Source organism: Triturus cristatus, chromosome 2_2 (assembly GCF_964204655.1).
Source record: "Triturus cristatus chromosome 2_2, aTriCri1.1, whole genome shotgun sequence".
Classification (NCBI taxonomy): Eukaryota; Metazoa; Chordata; class Amphibia; order Caudata; family Salamandridae; genus Triturus; species Triturus cristatus.
In genome coordinates, this window is record NC_140582.1 from 923415461 (window position 1) to 923441754 (window position 26294).

General features: G+C 47.0%; 2 protein-coding genes across 6 annotated transcripts in view; one reads left to right on the forward strand and one right to left on the reverse strand.

Annotated features, from left to right (window-relative positions):
- Positions 1–26294, reverse strand: part of ZCCHC4 (zinc finger CCHC-type containing 4) — a 452628-nt gene that overhangs the window by 195352 nt on the left and 230982 nt on the right. The gene's annotated exons all lie outside the window — the stretch shown is intronic.
- The window catches only part of LOC146862951 (uncharacterized), a 56920-nt gene that overhangs the window by 10310 nt on the left and 20316 nt on the right, over positions 1–26294 (forward strand). Inside the window, exons 2-4 of the mRNA XM_085642319.1 lie at positions 7156–7459; positions 15800–15895; positions 25431–25664. Coding sequence (XP_085498445.1) covers positions 7181–7459; positions 15800–15895; positions 25431–25664 — 609 coding nt within the window. The 5' untranslated portion in view covers positions 7156–7180. The remainder of the gene's footprint in view (positions 1–7155; positions 7460–15799; positions 15896–25430; positions 25665–26294) is intronic.

A 26294-nucleotide genomic window follows, 5' to 3' on the forward strand; every position in this document is an offset into this window, starting at 1 on the left:
AAGTGTACAATATCATCTGCGTAGGCAAGGTGTGATAATTGTAATTTGCCTAATTTTGGTGATTGTGAATTAATTTCATTGAGCTTTCCAGATAGGTCTGAGATGAATAAGTTGAATAGGTGCGGGGCCAACACGCACCCCTGTTTTAAACCTGTGCTGGTATACACCTTTCTAGAAATTCTAGCACAGTCCCCAAGCTTCAAACAAACTCAGGTATCTGTGTAAAACAGCAGTAGACCCCTAAGTATTCTCTCCGGTATGTTCCAGTTTTTTAATTTGGCCCACAGTAGTTTCCGATCTACGCTGTCAAAAGCATCTTTTAAGTCTATATAACACAAATGTAGGTCCAGTTTCTTGTTTTTACATTTTTCCGCAATCAGTGAAATTGACAGGATATTGGAGATTGTTCCAATACCCTTTCTAAACCCTGTTTGATATTTTGGGATTAAGTTACGTTTTCTTGACCAATCAACCAGATCTTCAAGGATAAGTGAGGCAAAGTACTTAGCTTCAACATCCTGTGAGGCAATTAGCGTATAATTTGCAGGGTTAGATCTATCACCTCCATTATAAATGGGGGTTATGATTGATCCCTGCCAACTTTCTGGACCTAGATTGTTAATTTCAACATCAGTGTAGAGTTTTTCTAGGTGCGTGCTCCAATATTCCGAATCATGTTTAAATGTATCTTGCGGAACGCCATTCGAACCAGGAGCTCCATCACTTTTACCTTTGTTTATTATGTTTATTATTTCCTATGTTGTATAAAACAGCTGATTTGTCAGTGGAATCAGGTCATACTCAGTTGACTGCATCGCGGTCAGCTATTGGCAATCGTTCACGTTTTGAAGTTGTTTCTGTTTAAATTTCTCCCTGAGAAAATTAACCCATTCCTGCTCTTGAACAGACGATGTTATTGCATTTCGAGGCCTTGACCGGTTATTTATTGTCTGCCACAATTTATTCGAATTTGAATGTATTACATTGCATATTAGTTTGGACCAGAAACTCTCCATTTTCAATTTTTTTAATTCCCACATTCTCTTTTTAAATTGTTTTCTCAGTTGTCGAAATGTTTCCAGTATTATTCCCTCGGATTTGTCTTAGTGCAGTTTCCTTTGCGCTCCTTTTAGATCTCTCTTTAGCATTTGTAGATCATTTGGTAGATCTTTCGTTTGATCATATCTTATAACCCTCATTTCGGGTTCTTTCATTAATTTTGCTAATTTATTTAGAAGAGCGACCAAGCTTGGATTCTAGTCATGGATTCTATTGTTTGTTTGTTCTGCCAGGAGAACGTTTATTGTTAAAAACAAATCTGTTTTAGTTGTGTTTGTCCATTTCAGACGTTTCAGATTTATTGAAGTAATTCCGCCCTGTGGTGTATTAGTGAAATTAAATCTTGGCATTTTTAGATTAAAGATGACGTGCAGCATTGAATGATCACTCAAAGTGGTGTACTCTATGAAAAAACAGGCCAATAATGGCATTAGAGGAAGTGCTATAAGTTTAAAATCTAACGTCGATTCTGCCCTTGAGCCGTGATACGTTCTTTTCGGCGGGCGATCTTCATCCGTTCTTCCGTTAAGTACACGCATATCTTGGAATTCAAGATCTGTTGCTAGTTGATGTCCAATGCGGTCCGTACGAGAGGTCCCAGCATAATATTGCTGTGGAACACACCAAAATGAGTTATCTGCTGTTGAGATTTGATCCTCATTCGGCGTGATTATCAGATTGGAATTAAAGTCTCCTGTCACTATTAAATTCCACATGGGCTCAGAACAACGTAATCTTGATATTGTTTTAGTTAAAAGAGCATTTTTATATTTTTTTATTTGAACCTTCGGTTGTGTGTAGTAGTTAACTAATACCATTGTATTTCCTTTACCTGAGTATTGATCTGAGAATTTAACAAGTTGTATGCTGGGATCCGGAGATTTCAGCTGTTCCGTCATTATTTTTATAGCTGTAGATACATATACTATCAATCCCCCATTGCACGACCATATCGCTTGCACTTTTCCGCAGCTACTGTGTAGTGAGTGAAGCATACAATCGGAATCTCTTCCTGCGACCAAGTCTCCTGTAGGGCTATTATGTCACAATCTGCCCACTCCTTAAGTGGAAGGCCCTCCTCAAGAAATCGCCTAGCTCCAGTTATGTTCCAAGATAATATACGTATGGCATCTTTTTCACTGCTGGTAGCCTTGACTCTCTTATGTCAAACACTACTGTTGTTACTTAGTATACTGGGGAGCCAGTTCCATTGATCTTCCTTTAGTTCAGTCTCCCTTTGTACTTCTGTGGCTAATCCCTCTGAAGTCTGGACTGTACCACTCCTACCCTTTGCGTTGTGTAAAATTGAATTAACCTGTGTGGAAACTGCAGTTTGATTTATTTTACTTTTAATATGCTGCATTTCAATTTCTTTAAATGGAAATGGGTACCGAGGTACTGCCGGTGCTGTTATTTGTATTCCCCAGGCTGAAAATGGATTCAAGTTACTTAGTATTAAGTGTACTAACTCTGCCGTCTGCCATGTAGTTAATGTTCGTTCTTTTGTTGTGTTGTTATCTCCTGGTAGAAATTGGACTGTTACAAGATCTGACGAATGTACATGTTTTAGTTCCGGAATTTCTGCCATAAGTTTCATAATATTGCCTCTATTTAAGATATCGTAACTGTCCTGCGTTTCGTATTCTGGGGCCCATATTATCTGGTGAGTTACCTGGGTACTAGGTGCAGTTCCCCTTCTTATATCTTTCTCCTCTAGTTTCTTAGACTGAGATTTAGTTTGATTGGAAATATAAATACTTAGATGGCCATAAGAGGAGCATTGCTGCTTAGTTTGTGTTGGATTTTGAAATACTACTGGAGTACATTGATCTTTCACTTATTTTACTGGAAGTCAAGGTAAAGCAGTTGTTTCTACTTTCTCTGCGTAACAGATTTCCAATTATTAATATTAGTAGGTTCCCTGTTTATTACTGAATCCGATCTTATTTTTTGAGTGCTTATCAGAGTATCTGGCTTCATTGCAACATGTTTTTTAGGAGTTTTTAGGTTTCCCTCTATGACGGCCCTATCTTTGCCTACTTCCTCCTTAATTTCTTGTAACTGTAGCCTCAGTGGTGAGGTCAAGTGTTGTATTTCAGGCGTGTTGTTACATGCCACGTTGTCTAATTGTTTATATATTCTATTAATTTCTTCACACTTTATTGTGGTAACTGCAGGTTTGCCCTTTGACTCGGTTTCATGGGGTCTTTGAATGGTGATGATAAGCAGTCCTTGATTTCTATTAAAGTTGTATTGTTGGTGTAATTCCTTGGGGCTAACGCCTTTTCCATATAAATGCCTCTGAGACTTCAATAGAAGTGTTTGCGTTACTTATAACACTATCCAGTGTTGTTCCAGGGCAATGTTGTTCTTGATGCTCACCTGCTGTTTTAGAGAAGATGGCATATACTCTATTACCTCGCTGTGGTTTAGGATCATTCGTCTTGTTTCTTGCTTTCCTTACCTTTTTCTTTTGTCTTCTATATTGAATCGTCTTCTTATCAGATTGCTCTGTTATGACACTCTGATCAGCCTCTTGCTTAGCACTTATGAGATCCACAGTCTCAGCAGTGGGAAGTTGAAATTCTTTCTTTTGTTCTTGAGTAGAATTTATAGATGCCTGTGCATGGGTCTGACTTACAATTACCTCTGACTTTTTTGTATGGGCAGTCTCTAAATTCATAACCGGCATAACCAGGTGCTTATTCAAACAAAGTATCAGTTCCAATATTGTTGGAAGAAAACCTAATTTGTCTATTATTGGACGTCATGTGCAAGTTGATTCCCGTGGTGAATAAATTGGTTGTACTCTTTTTATTAAATTTGTTAAATCTTCAAGTTTTGTGTTTATTCCAGCTATGTATGATGCGATGATATTCATAAGATCTATTTGTATGCCCAATTTATCCGACTGCATTATCATTGTTGCTGTCGACATTTGTAGTGCTTACAGTACTGATGGTATTAATTCAGATTCCCGTTTTTGTTGCTTTTGATGTTATTTGCCCCTTTTTCAGGTGAATCTCTAGATTTGATTGAAAATTTGCTCTGTGATCTGATATTTTGTCTTTTCCACCCATTTGGTTTGGGCTAAGCATCTGATTCTCCTCTTCATCCCTTCTTTGGGCATACGCCTTTACTTTGTATATATTTTCCATAGGTTTGCTCGCCCGTAAAGCGACCAACGCCTCTTCTTCCTTTCCTTCCACCTTTGTCTCATGCGTACCTTCCACATATTTACTCACCCTTGAGTCATCCAAGTTGGTTAAAGATAGGCCTTGGTTTGACCAAAGGTGCACTAGATCGTCTGTGTTTAATTGCGAGTCATTTAGGCTAACTACCTGTCCATTCTCAGCTATTTGATGTATTAAGGTCGCGGGTCTTATATGTTATAGCCGGACTACCTGGTGTGATTTCCCCACAGATTTTTCTTGGGGCGGGTTGAAATTCTTGATGTTGATACTGATGTTCCGAATTGATACTTTTATCGTTTTGAGCAGCATGTACTGTTGCTGTTGTTATAATGGCACTATGCAGTGGGACTACCCCAGCTGGACGGCTCTGGTCTTGATTTTCTAGCTTCTCTGTCTGTTTGCTGCATGAGCTCAGGTCTTGTGTCTCAATGGAGTTTGAATTTGAAATTGATTTCCTTAGGGTGGGTTCTTGCACTAGCTCTTCCCCCCTTTGGTGTAACCCTTGTATGATTTTTTGGGGTACCAGCGGGGTCATCAGACCCGATGTTTCTCCAGGTGTAACACAGAAAGATGAACCGGGATTCTTTAAATAGTGAAATCTTGAATTTTGCATCGTTTTTTTGTTTAGCATTGCTTTTTCAAACATGGACACAGTAGGTGAGATTAGCGGGCTCTTCAGTATAGAACTTCCACCATTTACTGTTGCTGGTTTGTCGCCTTTTTTCCTTTTGGCGAGTCTTTTAGGAGTAACTACTTTATCTCCAAGTGCCTTCCTCACCCTGCCTGATCGCATAACTAATAGTTTGGTTGATATGTATTCATTTTAATAAAGTTATTAATGTGGTATTGATGAGTTGTCGCTGTAACACTTTGTGAATCTCCCAGCTGAAAGTGCCCAAGTGTGCTCGCCCCTACCACCTCCTCCTCAATTTGTTTACACAAGCTGACCAAGTCTCTACAATCGCAGTGGTTTTATCCTGGTATTGGAGGCTGTGTGGAAACAAGGTCCGGTGAGAGGCCACAAGCCGCTGCCGCAGCGAACCGGGAGCCAGGAAGTGAAGCGCGAGAGAGCAGGCGCAAGGCAGCAAAGCAGCAGATCGGTGTTTCGTTTCTCCTCGTTCCCACGCTCCACAGCAATGCAAGAGGGGTGAAGCAGAACAAGGTGGTGAGGAGGCAGCTGGAGCAGAGGGGCGGCAGCTGGAGCGGTCGCACTGATGCGCAAGCCGCACCGGCACCGCAAGCAGCACCGGCCGCCTCAGCGAACACAAGCGCAACCGCCGCTCTGCGGTCTAAACAGGGCACGCTCACCTCCCCTGCACTGCAGAGGGCTCCGCGTCAGAACACCGTTCCATGCATCGTACCGGCTCCAACTCCCCTGCAGGCGTTGGTGGGAGGGGGGGGGGGAAGGTGGTAAAGCACAACACCAGGCGTCTTGCAGCAAGAACAGACAGGAGTAGGTCTGTGCTCATTAGTGAACGGATGACAGAACACCATCAATTATGACTAAGACAGAGCTCTCATAACATGAGTGCTATCTACATTCAAGCCGTTCCCTATACCCGTCAGTAGAGGAAAGCTGCTAAACTACATAAAACAACCACCGTAAACCTTGGGGCATATGTATCAACATCACCATTTGCGATTCTCAAATAGCGATTTTTAAAGAATCGCTATTTGAGAATTGCAAAACGGGATGTACTTAAAAAATTGCAAACTTTTTGCGATTTCTTAAAATTCCTTAATTGCGATTAGCAAATTGCGAAATCGCAATTAAGGAATACCTGCCCATTCATTTCTATGGGCCAGGAGACCCATAGGAATGAATGGGAAGTAATTCTCAAATAGCGAATCGCAATTTGCTAATCGCTATTTGAGAATAATTTCAAAGGTGCAAGGGTGTCATGATGACACCCTGATGCACCCCTGAAATTAGCATGTGTGTGCATATGGCGCACATACATGCCCTAAGGGCATGTATGAGCGCCATGTGGCACTTTGTAAAATTAAAAAAAGTGCATTTTGAAAGGAAATCGCAAATTACCACCAACTGGAAGTTGGTGGTAATTTGCGATTTCTTAAGGATAATTCGCACAACTTGGGTGCTTTTTACATGTCATTTAAGAAATCGCAATTTGCGATTTCTTAAATGCTTGCGAAAAGTTAGGAAATCGCAAAATTAGCGATTCCTTAAATTAGCACTGAAACATGGCTCATACATACCGTTTAGCGATTTTTTGTTCGCAAACGCTGTTTTTTGCGATTCGCAGCGTTTGCGAGTAAAAAATCGCTTGATACATATGCCCCCTTATCACCTAAAGCAAGTCCAGAAAGCAGTGGCGTCCATCTTGAAGCCAGGCCAAAGCTGCCGGCGCTAAATAAGAAGTGCATCAGCTGGAAGAGATTGTTTTTAAAGGCTCACATTCAATCCTGCGAGCCTTAAAACACAACAAACCTGTCCACTTCTTTCACAGATATTTCCATATCAAATGGGTCACATTCAAAAGACTGGAACAGCTTTTCCGAAGCAAACCAAGTTAAAGCCCCATTCAGAGCAGAGATGATCATACGAGCTGAATTCAAATCAATAAATACCCCTAGGTAGATATATTTCAGGGGATGGGAAAGGCATGAAAGTTATATTATGGGGTGGCTTTTATAGGGACAGTACATTTTACAATATTGAAGCTTTATTTCTACATAATTAATTAAGCTTATATTTATACGTATATATGAGCTTTATTTCGAAGTAAAACTTGTTCTTCAATTGTGTCTTGATTTACTGTCTGCCTATGGTGTTCTAGCAGCAAAGTTTAAGACTCATTTTTTTCTCCCTTACGTTTCCACTGTGTTCACTAAGTTTTTTCCACTGACATATAACAGAAATCATTTTCTTTCATCACAGAGCGTGTCACAAACAGGTAGCAGGAATGTCGGAAAATAGCCAGCTCAACAATTCAGAAAATGGCCTGAAGAAATGGGCAACTTCCATAGAAGATATTGAAAGTCAAAATGGCAGAACTGGTGATGAGTGTGGCACTTGTGAGACACTTGAAGGAAAGGAGGACCGAGCAGCTGGCGGTAGACAAGAAACTCCCCACAGTCAAGGATTGCAGCCCTACCCCACAGCACACCACTCAGGACACGACCCGGTGGCGATACCTACACAGTCGCAGGAAAAATCAAAGATCTTAGAGGGGAAAAAAGAGGTACATAATAAATGCGACCAACTATATGCTCATGGAATAAAGTGTATACTAGTTTAAGGATATGCAAGTGCAGCAAGGGCACTTTTCTCCACATTTTTAAAAGTAAGTGAAGCTCTACGTATGATAGTCTAGAAAAAGCATCTTGGACGGTCAGGTAAATGGGATCTTATGAGTTACCTACTACTACCAATTAAATAGCATATTATTCTCACCATGTAAAAAACAAATATTTACAAAGGCAGTATATTTCTGCTGGCCCAACGATCTCTCTAAAACCCACGTTTTGATAAAGATGTTTCGGTCTTCGGTTTGGAGGATGACTAAGCGTGCACAGCAATGTACATATTACAAGCACCACTTAAAAACTGGTTTGCCTCTAATAGGCTTGATTATGCTTTAATGTATTCACAATTATTTACCTTCATGCCATGGTACCATCATAACCAGAATATGGTCTTTATTACTACCAATAAAACAAGCTCAGTATTATCCAATGATGAGCACCATCAAGCCACGCCTATCCGCAGTATGTCCTGAATCAGCACAATAATGCAGAGGGGAGAACTAAAGAAGCTATGAGTGTCATGGATGACCACAATAGGTCAAGAGGTCCACGTTTTGTGCAGTAAATCCTCTAATTATGGCAAAAGTTATAACCAAAAATAATAGAAACAACAAAAGAGTGACTGTGAAATTACTAGGAAAACCTAGACAATAAAACAGCACGGGAAAAACAAAATTAATTTTATTAAAGAACCCTCACTCACCAACCTGGTTGGTGACATGCTTCATCATAGGGCTCCCACCAGAGAGGCCGAATACCTCTCTGGTGTGCTACAACGCCTGAGTTACAGCGGAGCAGGTTTATTGGGGGGAAGTGATTGTGAAAAGTGGTGCAAGTATTAAAAGGTGGCTGGTTTTAACCCAAAAAAGTTTATTCCAGGCAAACCAACAACCGTTAAAAGCAAGTGAAACGGACATAGACTGGCTGGTTAGGATAACCAGAGTAGTCGATTTAAAATGAGTGAAGAGGAATGGTCGACATGTTTCAGCTTATCATTGCGGATTCGCTAAGCATTCATCAGGACTGATAGAGATTTCACGACGGTATGCGCATGCTAAGGCGCACCTTAACCTGTGGAACCGTGTTAGTGGTAAAACTTACGGTTCTACCAGTGAGGCCTCCTGGAATTTCCTAGGCCAGTGGACTCTGCAAAAGAAATAAACAGGACACACATAAAATTGTAAATACAAGTCGGTGGTCAACTGTTTGTCAAGCATTCGTTAGGTGCAGAATACTTTGATAATCCCGTGCTGTGATTGGGAAGAAGTGTAATTAAAATAGTACCACTGGTGCCCCTAACTCAGGCACCCGTGTTCATTATTTTACAGCCGCTCCATATATAAAATTATCATGGAGGGGTCCAGCTACAGGACGAAGCGTACTCGTGAATATAAGCACTGTCATATAACCGATGCACTAAGGATGTGTGGCAAGCGCTCGGGCATATACACGTGCTTGATTGGAAAACAAACAACACAGTAGCATGGAAATACTGATTTCGTCATAGCCGCAAATATTGCCCAAATGGAAGGTTTTCTCGCAACGGGCGGGGATGGTAACTGGAAAAGTGCAGCAGGTTGTTTTTGGCTGTCGGTTTGTGGTGTGTCCTGGTCTGTAGTTGATTACCCACTTCCATTTGGGTAATATTTGCGGCTACGACGGAATTGTAGTGAGGTCTTGGTTTTTAAAACCCAAGCACAAGAACTCACTTTGAAATTGAAGGATCGAGGATATCCTTAAAGGATTCTGAAAAAGAGCTGCAAGAGGGCCCGCAATCAGAATAGGGAAGCACTCCTGGAAGAAAATGTGACCAGTTCCATGGAGATTGCACCTCTCACCTGCGTGACCACTTACAATGCAGCCTCCAATGCGGTCAATAAATCCATAAACAAACACTGGAAAATTCTGGAGAGCAACAATCATAAATGGGAGAAACCTCTGTTCTCTTATAAGAGAGCAAGAAGCATTAAGGACACTCTTGTACACACACGCCCCAGAACACAGGACAAAGAAGCGGACCGGACGGTTCTCAATACATGGGGTTTACCTCCAGTGTTAGGTCACTTGCCATGTGGATCATGCAGTGTATGCTACCTAACCTCTACCCCGAAACACCTCTCGTTGGAACCTGGAAAACAATGGTCACAAGGATCCCACACGAACTGTAATTCCACTGATGTGGTATACCTGATCACCTGGGCATGACGGCACGGAAAATCAAGCAACGTAAATGTGAACACCGAAGTACGATTCGTTGCCGCAAGAACAGCACAAAACATACGGACCACTTCCTGCTCTTGAATCACACCACAAATGATCTGAGGTGGACCATCATCGAGCAACTTAGAGCAGGCCCGAACACACAGCAGATACTCTTTGAAAAGGAGCAGCGGTGGATTTATCGTTTGTCCACGCATCGTACAGGGCTCTATGATAATATTCCTTGGGGCTCAGTCCTTAAACGTTAATACAGTTACCTCCTTTCTGAACACTAAAAATATTCCTTTGTGCAATAGCCATCCAGCCTTTGTGAGAAATAAAATGAACCCCTTCAGATACTTGCATATAATCGAAATGAAGGGTCTGGCAGTTTTATTTCAATTAAACGCACTACAATATGAATATTCATATAATGATTTTGATGACCAATATCCAGACCAATTCTAACACCCCCCTCTTTTGCTTGAAAGGACATAGGTCGATTATATATAATTAATATAATTCCCTATCGCCTTGTTCTGAGTTGTTTCTCTACTTGTATGCTAATAACTTGTAGCCTCCCTGCACACGATTGAACTTCAATCACGTTTGCCCAAGTAGATCAATAAAGTTTTTCAACAGCCCTCTATGGGGCGCATTCTAGTCGTTTGACATAACGTGACTCAGACGTAGCGCGCCTCACGCTCCGTTCTGGAGTCACGTGATTGTGAACCGGCTTCTTCTACCCGATCTTGCCGATACACGGCAATATTCGGGCTGAGGAGGACAGCGTGAGGTTTTCCCGTGGGAGTGTGCGAGCATAGAAGTAAGTGTATATGGGGTCTAGTGATTTACTAATGGCCAACCTTAGGTTTGAATTGCTGTTTCTCACCTTATCGTATCCCTCGTTTCAGATACTATCAGCACATTGATCCCCCCTCCCGAACCCATGAAGCATACCGTTTTCTAGTAAGCCGATCAATATTTCCATGCTACTGTGTTGTTTGTTTTCCAATCATGCAGGTGTATATGCCAGAGCGCCGGCCAAACATCCTTATTGATTGAGAAACAAGGAGACCCTACCCACAAGGAGCCTGGGTATTATGTGCCAAACATCCTTAGCGCGTCAGTTATATGACAGTGCTTATATTCACGAGTACTCTTCAACGAGCACTTTCCATGTCGAAGGTACCATATAACAAGCAAGTGCTTGACATTGCCTACACTTAAAGGGCAACATAAACCACAGGCTTTGTCCTGTAGCTGGACCTCTCCACGATAATTTTATAAATGGAGCGGCTGTAAAATAATGAACACGGCTGCCTGAGTTAGGGGCACCAGCGGTACTATTTTAATTACACTTATTCCCAATCACAGCATGGTATTATCAAAGTATTCTGCACCTACCGAATGCTTGACAAACAGTTGACCACCGACTTGTATTTACAAATTTATGTGTGTCCTGTTTATTTCTTTTGCAGAGTCCAGTATCCTAGGAAATTCCAGGAGGCCACACTGGTAGAACCGTAAGTTTTACCACTAACACGGTTCCACAGGTTAGGGTGCGCCTTAGCGTGCGCATACCGCCGTGCAATCTCTATCAGTCCAGATGAATGCTTAGCGAATCCGCAATGATAAGCTGAAACATGTCGACCATTCCTCTTCACTCATTTTAAATCGGACAACTCTGGTTATCCTAACCAGCCAGTCTATGTCTATTTCACTTGCTTTTACCGGTTGTTGGTTTGCCTGGAATAAACAGTTTTTGGATAAAACCAGCCACCTTTTAACACTTGCACCATTTTTCACAATCACTTCCCCCCAAAAAACCTGCTCCACTGTAACTCAGGCGTTGTAGCACACCAGAGAGGCACTCGGCCTCTCTGGTGGGAACCCTATGATGAAGCATGTCACCAACCAGGCTGGTGAGTGAGGGTTATTTTATAAAATACATTTTGTTTTTCCCATGCTGTTTTATTGTCTAGGTTTTCCTAGTAATTTCACAGTCACTCTTTTGTTGTTTCTATTATACTTTTCAGGGGGAACAAGAGTGACCCTCTCACTCTCTCTCTCTTGATTTTTCTAGAAAAGTTATAACCATACAGCCAAAACCATCCCCATATCAAGAATGACCACCATACGTCAAAAATTACCACAATTGTGCCAGGATTGGGCACCTTTGTACGACAGAAGTCTAAATGTCAAGTATTACTTCCGTATTCCAGAAACACCATCATGCATTGCAATAAATATGCACAATACAATGGAATTACCACCATTATGTGTGCGCTATCATTTTACTAGGGTTCAGCATACATGTCATGAATACCACCAGGGGCAAGGCACGGGGGGCCCTCCAACCCTTTAAGGGGGCCCTATTTAGCCGAAGGCCAATAAATACTTCTGAGATATGGGAGACTCAGGAACCCCCTCATCACTCTCTGCAGGGGAGCCCGATCATTTTCTACCATGCAAGGAGACAATCACCACATTAGAACCACCTCAACGCATTTCTCGCTAATGACATTGAGGCAGACACTAATAATGTCGTTCTTTAGACACCGGTAGGCAGTCAGCAAGCTCGGTGGGGCAATAGAGGATTCCACCACTGGAAGCTCGGCAGGAGACCTCCTGTCAAAATATAAGGTCCCTGCCACCTTAGCAGGCACCACTTGTAACAAAGCTGTTCCCAAATAAGCACTGCAGTGGGAGCATTTTCAGAAAAATGCTTTCTGAGTGGGCTGACCATGTTATGATTTCCAATATGCAAAACAAAAATAAATTACACTGACAGGCAGGGAGTTTTATCCCTGTCAATCAGGGACATCTTTCCTCTTTTCTGGCACGGGTCTGCCATAGCTTGCATGACCACGCCAGCCACGTAATATCAGCTGTAGAAGCCTGCCCTAAATAGGAAGCAGCTTCTGTCCCTGTGACTCTGGCAGCTCTGTGGCAGACAGGGTGTTGGGAAGAGCTTTCCATTGGGGAGCCACCCACCAGCATTGACTATCTCCTCTTCAGTGCTCAGGACAAGGCTGCGCTTTCTTCTTCCACAAAGACACAAGTTCTCCCAGATAATACAACTGAGACCCGAGTATGGGGTGAGCTAACCCAGTTGTCATCACGTCATTGGAAATAGATGAGGTCAGCGTTTCATAACCATAACATAAGAGAAGCGCTAAACCTTTACTTTGAAAAGAAGTTCCCGAGGGTGTGCCTACAGCATGATTTGGAAGGCTGCCGGTGGAGGGGGGGGGGGGGGGGTGGAGTTCGGAGGAGAGGTTTTGATGGATTGATAGCACATATATCAGCATTGTCAGGATAGCGACCCACAAAAAAAAGGACAGGGACAAACAAATTTCATAACTGGAAACCAAACAGAGTGTCAAGGAAACCATACAGGAAGTTGACGAAAGCAGAGGAGAAACAGAAGCCCTGTTGATGAAAGATGCAGCACAAGACAGTTGTATTATGACAGGGGAAAAATGCCCAGGCCTTTTGCTTACAGGATAAGAGGTGTTCGTGCAGAAAACGTCATCCATTACACTAGGGCCAAAAAGACAAGATATATACAAACTCCACAGAGAAAGGGAAATATTCTGAAAAAATTATACTGACCTGAGGCTCAGGCATAGGTATGTGATCAACAAAAGCAGGAATACTATATTCAAGATATAAAATTCCCTGACTTCGGCCCTGCAATAATAGGCTCCCCACAGGAACCCGTCAGAGGAGATAGCTAAGCCATATTGCAGATGCCGGAATAAAAGACTCTGAGGCCAGTTGCCTGTACAGTTTCTTTTCACAAAGCCTTTCAGCCCCGTTTGGTAGGTCCACCCACAAAGGTGTTTCACAACTACAGCTGCCAATAACACTAAAGAGAGGTACTAAGCAGGGCTGTCTTTATCACTGCTTTTTGCACTCCACATGGATCCACTGGTGCAGAAGCTAAATGCAGACAGCAAGCGGACATTATAAACTGTCCCTGGTGGCAGATGATGTCCTGTGCTTTATTATAGATACAATTCAATCCCTGGCGGCAACGAATCACGAGTTTCAAAACTTTCGAGAGGCAAGAAGTTTTAAAATCAAGTATCAAAAATCAAAATGGATGGTCAAATCAAAATGGCCATCGGAAACCAGCCCCATGTAACCTCTAATGCATTATACTAGTCTGGGAACAAAATACGATGGGTGGGGATACATCTTATAGCGATTCTCAAAGATTTAAACAAGTGTAATGCTCCTGAGCTAATAGCAACAACGTACAAGGGCCGATATTGATGGTGAATGTTGGAAATATCCTTGGTATGGCAGGTTAGATTGTGTAAAATGAATTTCTTACCGCTGCTGCTTTATGTCACTCAAACACGACAAAGACATCCTTGAGTCAATGTAGAATAAGTTTCAACTAATTTAATCATTAAATCGGTACTCTTTGTGTCATCTATAGGTCTGGAGTTCCGCAATTTGAATACATACATTTTGGCATACCAACTGAAACTTTGAATGGGTTAGAACCTAGGGCCCGAAGGGAAACTACTGCTGTCCTTAGAGCAGGAGCATTCCTTTATCCCCTTTGATGACCTTCTCCGGAATTTCACAGAGCCTCACAGAACCCTCAGAACCTAATGGAATCATCCAAAACAGTTATACCCTACTGGACAAATGCTGTCACAGTGGAAGCATAGTTTTTATTTCCACCCTCCGGCCACTATTGTTGGCAAACCATATTTTGCCCCAGTAATATGGAGAGGTGAGATCTTTAGTAAATCGGTGAATGGGTAGCCCCCACAATTCGGAGATTTTTTTGATGGAGTACTGCAACAACTGGTAAATCTGTAACAAAGCTTTACATTTGCAGGAGAGAGACAACCTCTGCCTTAATAAACGTCATGGAGGAAGGGATTGTAATTGTAATGAAACTGAGGTCTTACTAGCACAAAAGACAACGTTGAAGGTGATGTCAACCTTGTATAAGCCCCCAAGTCATGTCAATAACCACCATCCTACCGAAACGTGGTCAATGTACTAGATGCGGTAGACCTACTGGAAGACCTATGGGAAGTAAAGGTCTGTTTTACCTGGTGCTAGTTCTGCATGGAAACATGACTAAGACAACACGTATTTTGTTATTGTTGGCGGAGACTTATTATACAATTGCTATTGGGGATCCATTTAATTATAACATATAAATGGAAGGGCAGCAACCCCACAACAATATTACAGTGGAGGTCTAAAGTCTGGAATATTTATTCCATGGGGAAGCTTACTGACATGGTCCTTATCAAGACTGGTGTATATGACAAGATCTGGGGGGGCCTATGTGCAGCAGCCTTCAAAGTGGGATTACTTCTTCCACCACCAAGATTGCTAATGGTTGCTAATATTGAAAATGTGTATTCTCCATAAACGTGTAGTTTAACTGAAACAAAGCCAATTCACGTGTTGTACGTTGAACGTCAGGACCCGTTTACCCAAGTGTTATATCATGGCATGAATTTCCTTTAACTTAATGAAATGCTATTTGTATGCAAACATTCGAGGTTATGCACGGCTCCCCCACAACTCTCCTACCCATGTGTTGCTGGTTTACACAAGGGATGTCGGAGTGGCGGCAATACATAATATACAACTGTAGATGGGTAACTGTTAATACACTGATTTGTTTCGCAGTGGCTTTAAGTGGCATCAAAGATAACTTTTATCGTTTACTATCACGAAGAACAGTTGGTGGAAACCCCTCTTACTCAGAGTCACCAAATCTATAATTCTATATGTATATGACACAAAGCTAATTTACCCACAGCAGATATTCTGCACTGCACAGGCTTTTGCGATAGCAAATCAGCTTTGTGACCAGGCATGTGATCTGTGCTCAGCTCAGCTACTAAGCCCCCAAACGCTAGGAGATGTAAAAGCGTGGTTGAGGAAGAGACTGGCCGAGCACTAAAGGCCGTATTGTTCCTTAATTAACTACATCTATGTTGAGCATTACAATATACAGAGCTTGGTGTTGCCTGGATAATGCAGCAAACATGGCAATTGGGTAACATGTGCTTTATTCCCATTAACAGAACTCGTCACATAAAAGGCTGGACGCGCTCCATACACAGAAGAGGGAGACGGAGATGCAGCTGCAGATCTTAAGGAGGAGGAGCCGAGTCATTCATGTGAGAAAGCGTAATACTTAGCAGTTTCTTATAAAAGGATACATTACAGTAGGATTTTGCTCAGCAGGCTACTTTTGAATGACACCCCCTCTACTTTTTCCATTCATGTTTCGGAGAAGCGTTTTGCACCTGGCACAGGTACAGGGCACGTTAAGCGTGGATTCCATACATGGGCGGGGAGGCCAATGACTCTTTGAAGAACCATTGTTTTTCGGCATAGTTATTGTTTCACATTGCTTCTCTCATAACAAACATTGGCAAAGGCAATATGCCTCTGGCCTCAATGGCTGAGCTATTGGATTGCAAATGCTTTTTCCACTGCCATTAGCGTGCGAATGGATGCATCATGATGCATATGCACGCATGTCCCATTCTCAGTTGGCCGCTGATTGGCACACATGCATAACGATGCACAGCCGCTGCATGTGTCACTATGCATTCATATGTGTGCATCATGACCTGGAGATATTATATTTATATTTTGTTTTTGTAAATTTGTTTATTCAGTTTTTTGTCAAGAAAAATACAAATAACAGTGCAGCTTAAAAGACATGGCTATATTATAACAGCCCTTTAAAACTTAAAAAGTGAAGGTAAAAGATGGAATTGAGTAGCCCAGTGGCACTTTGCAGCTGCCACACTCTTGGTAAAGCAAAAATAAATAAAAATAAAAAAAGTTTAAACTGGGAGTCAGAAGGAGAGCGCGATGGGGTATCAAGGAATGGAGGATAGTAGCAAAGAAGAAAGTATGCATGGAGAAAGCACAATATTGTAACAACCATGGCAAAAGCAAGGAAACGCACAGGTTGCTAAATGGTAAAGAAAAACAGACGTCCCCTGAAGTTATCAGTGGAAGGATGCAACTCATCTACTCCAAATACTGAGACATCTAAATGCTCCTGAGTGGGACAAGCACTAGAATAAGAAGGAAAGCCACTAAATCAAGAGCAGAGAAATCATACAGACAACAGGCCATACAATCATGATCAATGAGCGGACTCCAATCCCACTTTAAGTGTATGGTATGCTGTCTGTTGCCAGTACCTAAAATAACAAGCAATGGCAAAGCCAATAGAAACCTCTGCAAGAGAGGCTTTGCTAATGTTTTAGCCATGTTGTACACCAGTGTGGCTGCTGTTCAGCATGGCTAAAAGTTAGTGGTATAAAGGAGAGTGGCATGGAGTGGAGCATTGCCAAGTGGAGTAGAGTGGAGTGTTATGGAGTGGGGTAGAGTTGAGTGCCGTATTGGGGTATTGGTGGACAATTAGGAGTATACCTGGAAAATCCTGATTTTCATAGCTTTTTTATGCATACTCCCTCTGGGAATTTGTTGATGACCAAAATGGAACACTTATCTCTAAATTGTAGGTATCAGACTACCATATGCAGCTTGAGGATGTATGTTTGTGCACTAGGTACCATGTGTTATCTCCAACATGTCTTAATAAACCTTGTTAGGAAAATATTAAGACATTTTACACTGTATTATTAGATGAACACATATATACTCTTTAATAAATGCATCATGCCCTCCTTGAATGCACCATACTTTTTTACATTTTTTTTTTTTAGAGTTTTATATAGCACGAACTTGACCCCAATCGGGTATCAGAGCGCTTTACATAGCACCAGTTACGTTACATGAGGATACACATTCATCTTTTTGGTTAGGCAGGGGGAGATTAAGTGATTTGCCCAGAATCACAGGATGTTCAGTGTCATTGCCGAGACTCAAACCCAATTCCCAAGATTTGAGGTCGACCGCCCTAGCCGTTAGGCCAACTCCTCTCCCCATAATTGCATAATTGCAATACTGCTCACTTTCAGCCTGTTCTCTATAAGGCTAACTGCAAAGTCTACTTCGACGGTCCAAAACTCAGGATCAAAAAGTCAGAAACATACTCTGTGTTGGACCCGGCCTCGTAGAATGGCCCTCCGTGCCCCCGCACCACCGAAACCTGGTACCTACAGCCCAAGCCCCCGGCCCGGCCGAACCTCCCCACCAGGACACACGCACCGACCCGGACATCTCCGTCCCTGGCCTCTCCCCTTTCGGCCACCCCGGGCCCGCGTGCCCACTTCATGCACCAAGATGGCCGCCCGGCCCCAGCGCGACCCGGGCATAGAGGCGCCACTCCGGCTGGAGGACATCACGCTTCCAGGGGATGAGAGAGGGAGGAGCAGTTTCTATCGCACCTCTGAACTCCCCCGGGACGATGGGTTTCGATCGGCCCTCCGGCCTCCCTGAGGGCTGGCTCCACGCCTGCTGGGTGTCTGGGACTCCTCCCGACCCGGCCCTGAAAGGATCAAAAGACTATAGCAGGAAATCCCGACAAGCGACCCCCAGGTGACAAGACCCCTGCCTGCACAGACTCCGGACATCAAAGAGGGGTCGAACTATAACAAGGGGTGCTCTGGGGCTGTCCGGCAGATTCGACGCTGGAACAACGAGAGCCTGCTGACGTGGTCGCGGCTCCTGGAACTGGAACTCACCTGAGCCCTGCTGAGTGACTCGCGGCTCCCTGAAGATCGTAAGACCTCCGAACTTGTACCTGAGCCCTGCTGAGTGACTCGCGGCTCCCTGAAGATCGTAAGACCTCCGAACTTGTACCTGAGCCCTGCTGAGTGACTCGCGGCTCCCTGAAGATCGTAAGACCTCCGAACTTGTACCTGAGCCCTGCTGAGTGACTCGCGGCTCCCCCAGACTCTCACGGTCCCGCCGGACCCCACCTCCGACCACGTATCCCCCAGCTCGAGGATTGTGAGCTGTGCGCCGGGTACGTCCCTGCTTTGAACCGTTACCAAAGACAGTCCCGCTACCCCCTACCTTTCCGAGACTCTTGAGCCCGTGCTCACCTTGTACATATTTGCAGTGATACCTGTTTGATAAAGCTTGTTCTGAGAATACCCAGTGTGGTCCCTCTGTGTCGTGTGGTGCCAGAAGTACGATCCTAGTTGCGAGAATCCTCCCCCTGGGGAATCTCCCGCCAGTGCCCGGCTACGATACTTTGAGGGTGGGTCTCAGGGTAGTCAGGATCCCCTTTCCGGGCTCCTCTGAGGTCGCCGTCTAACATTGGTGGCAAGCGACGGGATTCGGGCCCATCACCTAGAGATCGTACAGTAAACGACGGACGCACGACCAACAAAGATGGCAGAAGGAAGCGCCACGAGCTCCGCAGAAACCAACGCCAACAGAGTGTTCCAGGTGGAGCATCTGGAAGAATACACACAAAAAGAGCTAAAACAATTTTGCAAAGAACTCAAAATCGCTACCACTGGCCTCAACACTAAAGAAGACTTGCAGAAAGCACTGAAAACTTGGGTGGAGACCGGGGCCTCCCGCCCGGAAGGCACGGGGGAGCGCCCCGACGAAGCCGAACCCCCCCAAAATGAAAGCAGTAGCAATCAGGTGCGAGGCATCGTACCAGACGGGGGCCTATCCCCGGAAGAGCTCGCGGACAGAGAGAGAAGCCGCAGTCATGAACTCGAGTTAGCCAAACTCAAAATCGAGGGCGAATTGAAGTTAGCGGAGAAGAAGCTAGCAGTAGAGCAAATGCGTGTACAAGGCGAACTGGAAGAAAAGAAGCTCCAACGGGAGCACGAAGGAAGAAAGCTCCAACTGGAGCACGAACGGAGCTTAAAGGAACTCGAGCTCAAGGCCCGAAATGAGGACGGGAGGCCCTCGGGGAACCGAGAGACGGCCCCCCCAGCGGAACAGAAGGTCCACATCCCCAAGGATGTGGTCAAAGAATATTATAAAAACGATGACATTCAGCAATGGTTTCGGGCCTACGAGGTCGCCATGACCTCCCATCGGATTCCACAGAAGGACTGGGGGGCGGGGTTGTGGGGACGGTTTCTGAGCGAAGGAAGGGACACCCTGCTCGACCTACCCCTATCCCTGCAGACCTCCTACAGCCACATGAAAGAGGCTCTCCTCACAAGATACGGCCTCACCCCAGAAATGTACCGCCAACGGTTCCGGGACTGCAGGAAGATCCCGGGCACCACCTGGGTGGAGTATGTGAACTTTTTTAGTCGGGCCTTCGATGGGTGGGTCAAGGGCAGCAAAGTCACCACCCTTGCCGAACTCACTGACCTCATGTTATGGGAACATCTGGCTGCGAACTGCTTCGTAGAGCTACGTCAACATCTGCTGGATAGCAAGCTTACAGATCCCCGGAAGCTGGCCGTGGAGGCCGACCGCTGGACCAACACCCGGGTCTCCCGGGGCATGGTAGGAGAGTACCCCCGAACCAGTCAGGGACCACCCCGCCAGAGAGGGGGAGGGAACCAGGGAGGGCCGAGGGAATCCCAGCCTAGCCCCCCGAAGACACCACCTCCACCTTTCCCGGCGCCCCCCCCACCAGTAACAGGGCCCCCCGGGAGACGGGGACACCGGGTGACCGTCACATGTTTCCGCTGCCAGAAACCCGGGCACTACGCCAATGACCCAGAGTGCCCCATGGCCACCCAAGTCACCCCTGCGAGACAGATAGCCAACGTAGCCCTAGGGGAGGAGGTTGAGGAAGCCGAGGAGTGGGAACCAGCTGCGATGGCCCTAGTATCCCTGGGAGATAGGGAAATGATCCCTGGTAGCCTCCTACCGTCCAACACACAGAAATATGGGCAGCTCGTCAAGATCAATGGCCACCAGGTAGAGGCCCTGCGGGACACCGGGGCCAGTATCACCGGTGTCCTCAGGCACCTAGTTCCCGAGGAGCAGATCCTCCCCAATGTCTTTTGCCCCGTAATATCTGCAGACAATAGGGAAAGTATGTGTCAGGTGGCCCTGGTGCCATTTGAGTGGGGAGGGGTGATAGGCAAACTCAAGGTGGCCGTAAGAACCTCCCAGCCGGTCGACTGCCTCTTAGGGAACGACCTGGAGAGTTCCCCCTGGAAGCACGTAGAGTGCAAGGCCCACCTAGGAATGATGGGACTCCCCGAGTGGGTGTGTGCCACCACCCGATCTATGACAGCCCGACTCACTCCCCGGAGAGAAATCGAGAGCACCCCGGTCAAAGTAGCCAGCACCGTCCCCGCCGAGGGTCCTCCCGTTCCCCCATCGGAAGGGTCCGTCGTCAGCGACGAACCCGCACCATCCGACCCCGCCCCGGTCCCCGAGTTGGGGGATCTACCCGAGTTGGCCCATTGGCACCACGAGGACGGGCCCACCCGAGAAGAGTTTTGCCGGGAACAAGCCACCTGTCCTTCCCTGGTCGGGCTGCGGCGCCAGGCCGAGGGCCAAGCCGCAGGTGACCAGACCGGAACGCACCGAATCTATTGGGAGAATAACGTCCTGTATAGTGAGCAGAAATCAGTGGAGCTGGGATCCGGACGGGTACTGGTGGTACCTCTCCGCTTCCGGGATTTCCTCCTGGGCTTAGCCCACGATGTCCCCCTCGCCGGTCACCTGGGTCAGGACAAGACCTACAGCCGTCTCGTGACCCATTTTTATTGGCCTAAGATGAAAGCAGCGGTAGAAGCACTGCAAGTCCTGCCCCACGTGCCAAGCCAGTGGGAAGAGTGGGGGGAAGCGCAAGGCTCCCCTCCAACCCTTCCCGGTCGTCAGTACCCCCTTCGAACGAGTCGGGATCGACATCGTGGGGCCACTGGACCCCCCCCACATCCCAAGGTCACCGTTTCATCTTGGTCCTAGTGGACCACGCCACCCGCTACCCAGAGGCTATTCCCCTACGCACCATTACCGTGGTGGGCCGGGCCCTGATGGGGATCTTCTCCAGGGTGGGTTTCCCCCGCGAGGTCGTGAGCGATCGCAGCACTAATTTTATATCCAGGTATATGACGTCCCTGTGGCAACAATGTGGGGTGTCCTATAAGTTCACCACCCCGTACCATCCCCAAGGGAACGGCCTAGTAGAGAGGTTTAATAGGACTTTGAAAGGGATGATCGCTGGCCTAGAAGAGCCCCTCCGGCGTAAGTGGGACGTCCTGCTCCCCTGCCTCTTGTTCGCTTACCGGGAGGTCCCCCAGAAGTCCTTAGGGTTCAGCCCGTTTGAATTACTCTATGGGCACCCCGTCCGAGGTCCCCTCAGTTTAGTTAAGGAAGGGTGGGAGGCAGCACCCCAGGCCACCCCCCGAGATGTGTTCCAATATGTCCTGGCCCTCCGGAACCAGACCAGGAGGTTCCGAGAACTGGCCGAGGCCAACCTGGAGGCGAGTCAAGAAGAAATGAAGCGCTGGTACGACCAGAATGCTACTCTGGTCGAGTTCCAGCCGGGCCAGCAGGTGTGGGTCATGGCCCCAGTGAAGCCTGGCGCTCTCCAGGACCGATGGACTGGGCCCTACAAAGTGGTCGAGAAGAAGAGCCAAGTCACCTACTTGGTGGACGTCCAGTCGCCTCGGGATCCCCTCCGGGTCCTGCACGTGAACCGCCTCAAGCCTCACTTCCAGCGGACAGAACTGAGCCTCCTGCTGGCCACCGATGACGGGGCCGAAGATGAGTCGGATCCCCTCCCGGACCTCCTGTGTATCAAGGAGCAGGATGGCTCCGTGGAAGGAGTGAACCTCTCCCCAGCCCTCACTGCCCAGCAACAAGCGGACTGCCGCCAGCTCCTAAGACAATTTTCTGACCTCTTCTCCCTGACCCCCCGGGTCACCGACTGGTGTGTTCATGATGTGGACACCGGGGACAGCCCGCCGGTGAGACACCGAGCCTACCGGGTTCCTGACCGGGTCCGGTCCTGCATTCAAGCGGAAGTCTCGAAGATGTTGACCCTGGGGGTGATCGAGCCCTCTGACAGTCCCTGGGCCAGCCCCGTGGTCCTGGTCCCGAAGGCAGCGGCCCCCGGTGTCGCCCCCGAGCTCCGATTCTGCGTGGACTACCGGGGGCTCAATGACGTTACCCGAGCCGATGCCCGCCCCATTCCACGAGCCGACGAACTCATTGACCGACTAGGGGCAGCCCGGTTCCTCAGCACATTCGACCTCACCTGCGGATACTGGCAGATTGCGCTCACCGAAGGGGCCAAAGAGCGGTCCGCTTTCTCCACCCCCGATGGGCACTACCGCTTCCGCGTAATGCCCTTCGGGATGAAAAATGCCCCGGCCACTTTCCAGCGACTGGTGAATAGAGTCCTGGCCGGGCTAGAACAGTTCAGCGCGGCATACCTGGACGACATCGCTGTCTTCAGTTCAGAGTGGAGTGAGCACCTCCAGCACCTCCGAAGGGTGCTAATCGCCCTGCGCCAGGCAGGCCTCACAGTAAAAGCCAGCAAGTGCCAGATCGGGCAAGGATCCGTGTTCTACTTGGGGCACCAGGTCGGGAGTGGCCAGGTCGCCCCGCTACAGCCAAAGATCGACGCCATCCTGGCCTGGGAACCACCCATCACCCAGACGGAGGTCCGAGCCTTTCTGGGACTCACGGGCTACTACCGAAGATTCATTCGGGGGTATGGCAGCCTTGTCGGCCCTCTCACAGAACTCACTTCTAAAAAACAGCCAAAGAAAGTGCAGTGGACGGCTGCCTGCCAGGAAGCTTTCGATGCCCTAAAAAGGGCCATGTGTACTGCCCCCGTCCTCCAGGCTCCCGACTACGCCAAGGAGTTCATAGTCCAAACCGATGCCTCCGAGCATGGCATTGGGGCCGTCCTGTCCCAAGTAAATGACCAAGGCCTAGACCAGCCCGTCGCCTTCCTCAGTCGGCGGCTGTTGCCCCGAGAACAAAGATGGAGCACCATAGAGCGCGAAGCTTTTGCCGTGGTCTGGGCACTCAAAAAGCTACGACCCTACCTGTTTGGCACCCATTTCAGAGTCCAAACTGACCATCGGCCCTTACGTTGGCTCATGCAGATGCGAGGAGAAAACCCCAAGCTACTGCGGTGGTCAATCTCCCTCCAGGGGATGGATTTCACCGTGGAACACCGCCCTGGTACGGACCACGCCAATGCTGACGGCCTCTCCCGGTTCTTCCGCCTCAGCGAAGAGAACCCCCCAAGCTGATGGGCAGTTCTCTCCGGCTTTCAGCTGGGGGGGACGCGTGTTGGACCCGGCCTCGTAGAATGGCCCTCCGTGCCCCCGCACCACCGAAACCTGGTACCTACAGCCCAAGCCCCCGGCCCGGCCGAACCTCCCCACCAGGACACACGCACCGACCCGGACATCTCCGTCCCTGGCCTCTCCCCTTTCGGCCACCCCGGGCCCGCGTGCCCACTTCATGCACCAAGATGGCCGCCCGGCCCCAGCGCGACCCGGGCATAGAGGCGCCACTCCGGCTGGAGGACATCACGCTTCCAGGGGATGAGAGAGGGAGGAGCAGTTTCTATCGCACCTCTGAACTCCCCCGGGACGATGGGTTTCGATCGGCCCTCCGGCCTCCCTGAGGGCTGGCTCCACGCCTGCTGGGTGTCTGGGACTCCTCCCGACCCGGCCCTGAAAGGATCAAAAGACTATAGCAGGAAATCCCGACAAGCGACCCCCAGGTGACAAGACCCCTGCCTGCACAGACTCCGGACATCAAAGAGGGGTCGAACTATAACAAGGGGTGCTCTGGGGCTGTCCGGCAGATTCGACGCTGGAACAACGAGAGCCTGCTGACGTGGTCGCGGCTCCTGGAACTGGAACTCACCTGAGCCCTGCTGAGTGACTCGCGGCTCCCTGAAGATCGTAAGACCTCCGAACTTGTACCTGAGCCCTGCTGAGTGACTCGCGGCTCCCTGAAGATCGTAAGACCTCCGAACTTGTACCTGAGCCCTGCTGAGTGACTCGCGGCTCCCTGAAGATCGTAAGACCTCCGAACTTGTACCTGAGCCCTGCTGAGTGACTCGCGGCTCCCCCAGACTCTCACGGTCCCGCCGGACCCCACCTCCGACCACGTATCCCCCAGCTCGAGGATTGTGAGCTGTGCGCCGGGTACGTCCCTGCTTTGAACCGTTACCAAAGACAGTCCCGCTACCCCCTACCTTTCCGAGACTCTTGAGCCCGTGCTCACCTTGTACATATTTGCAGTGATACCTGTTTGATAAAGCTTGTTCTGAGAATACCCAGTGTGGTCCCTCTGTGTCGTGTGGTGCCAGAAGTACGATCCTAGTTGCGAGAATCCTCCCCCTGGGGAATCTCCCGCCAGTGCCCGGCTACGATACTTTGAGGGTGGGTCTCAGGGTAGTCAGGATCCCCTTTCCGGGCTCCTCTGAGGTCGCCGTCTAACACTCTGTAGTATGATTTCTCCATTTGGAGCAAATTTGTGTTTGTTTTTTTAAGTTGCAGAGTTCTAGGAGTACTCCTCAAACAAAATGGCAGTTGTAGACTTCTGGAGTACAGGCGTAATATTAACATGTGCAGAAATGTCATACCCTCTTAAAATATTGCCTAATTTCCACGTACATGTTGTTGTAGCCCTTGAATTAATGTTTCCATTTTGGTATTACATTTGCTAAATTATAAAAAACATAATTGCTTCACGATAAATCATACCTGACCTAAACATATGATGGTATTTCACAGAATAGCTTCACTGATGTGGCTGTAATAGATAGCACAGTACTTGCACTCTGTCTGTGTGTCTCACCTCCTGCAGGACACATCTACCCACCTTAAACAAGAAGTATCTGAGCAGTATGATGCAATGAGATGGAGACTGGACAAAGATGAACAAGAGACTATCGAAATAATAGAAGAAAACTCAAGAATTGCTGTGGGGAAATTTAATAGGGCCATCAAAGAGGGGAACCAACACTTAGAACAAATTTGCAAATCCATTAAAATTACAGAAACAGAACTACAACAAAATTGGACAGCCACAACAAAACAGGTAAGAAACCATTGAGTGTAACTGCAAAGTATATCTGCATGACCAATACAAGAAACAAAAGTGCTTAAGTCAGCAATAGGAAACCAATCTCGACACTATTTCTCTATAATTGAACTAGTTTCACCATGGAGGAGGTCACCTACCATGCTAACTAACCACATTTACCCAAAGACAGGGATTTAGAAATATTTTTCGGTACGTATAAAATAAAATGCCAATTAAGGGATAGTATATTAACCAATACTTTACATAAAAGAATGGAGTTTAATACCATACCCAATCTGAGGCGGAAATATTTTCTTCTGAAGGAAGGTATATTCTGGCAGACAGTGGCATAAGCAAGTGGGGAGTGGGTGCTATCTGCCCAGGGCGGCACGAGTTTTGGGGGTGGCGGCCTCACCCCGCTCATACCTGCGGCCGCACGGGGCTGCAACTGCAGGAATTGATCGCCAGCACCCCCTCACCCAGCTCATGAAGCAAATACTGGGGGTTTCAAAGGAGAAACACACGTTAAGTGTTGCTTAATGAGAAACCGACTTCCCTCTTCTCACAGAGTCACTCGGACGAGAGATGCCTGAACCCCAAAGATACCCTTTAATCCTTGTGAATGTGCTTCATTATCAGTTCAAG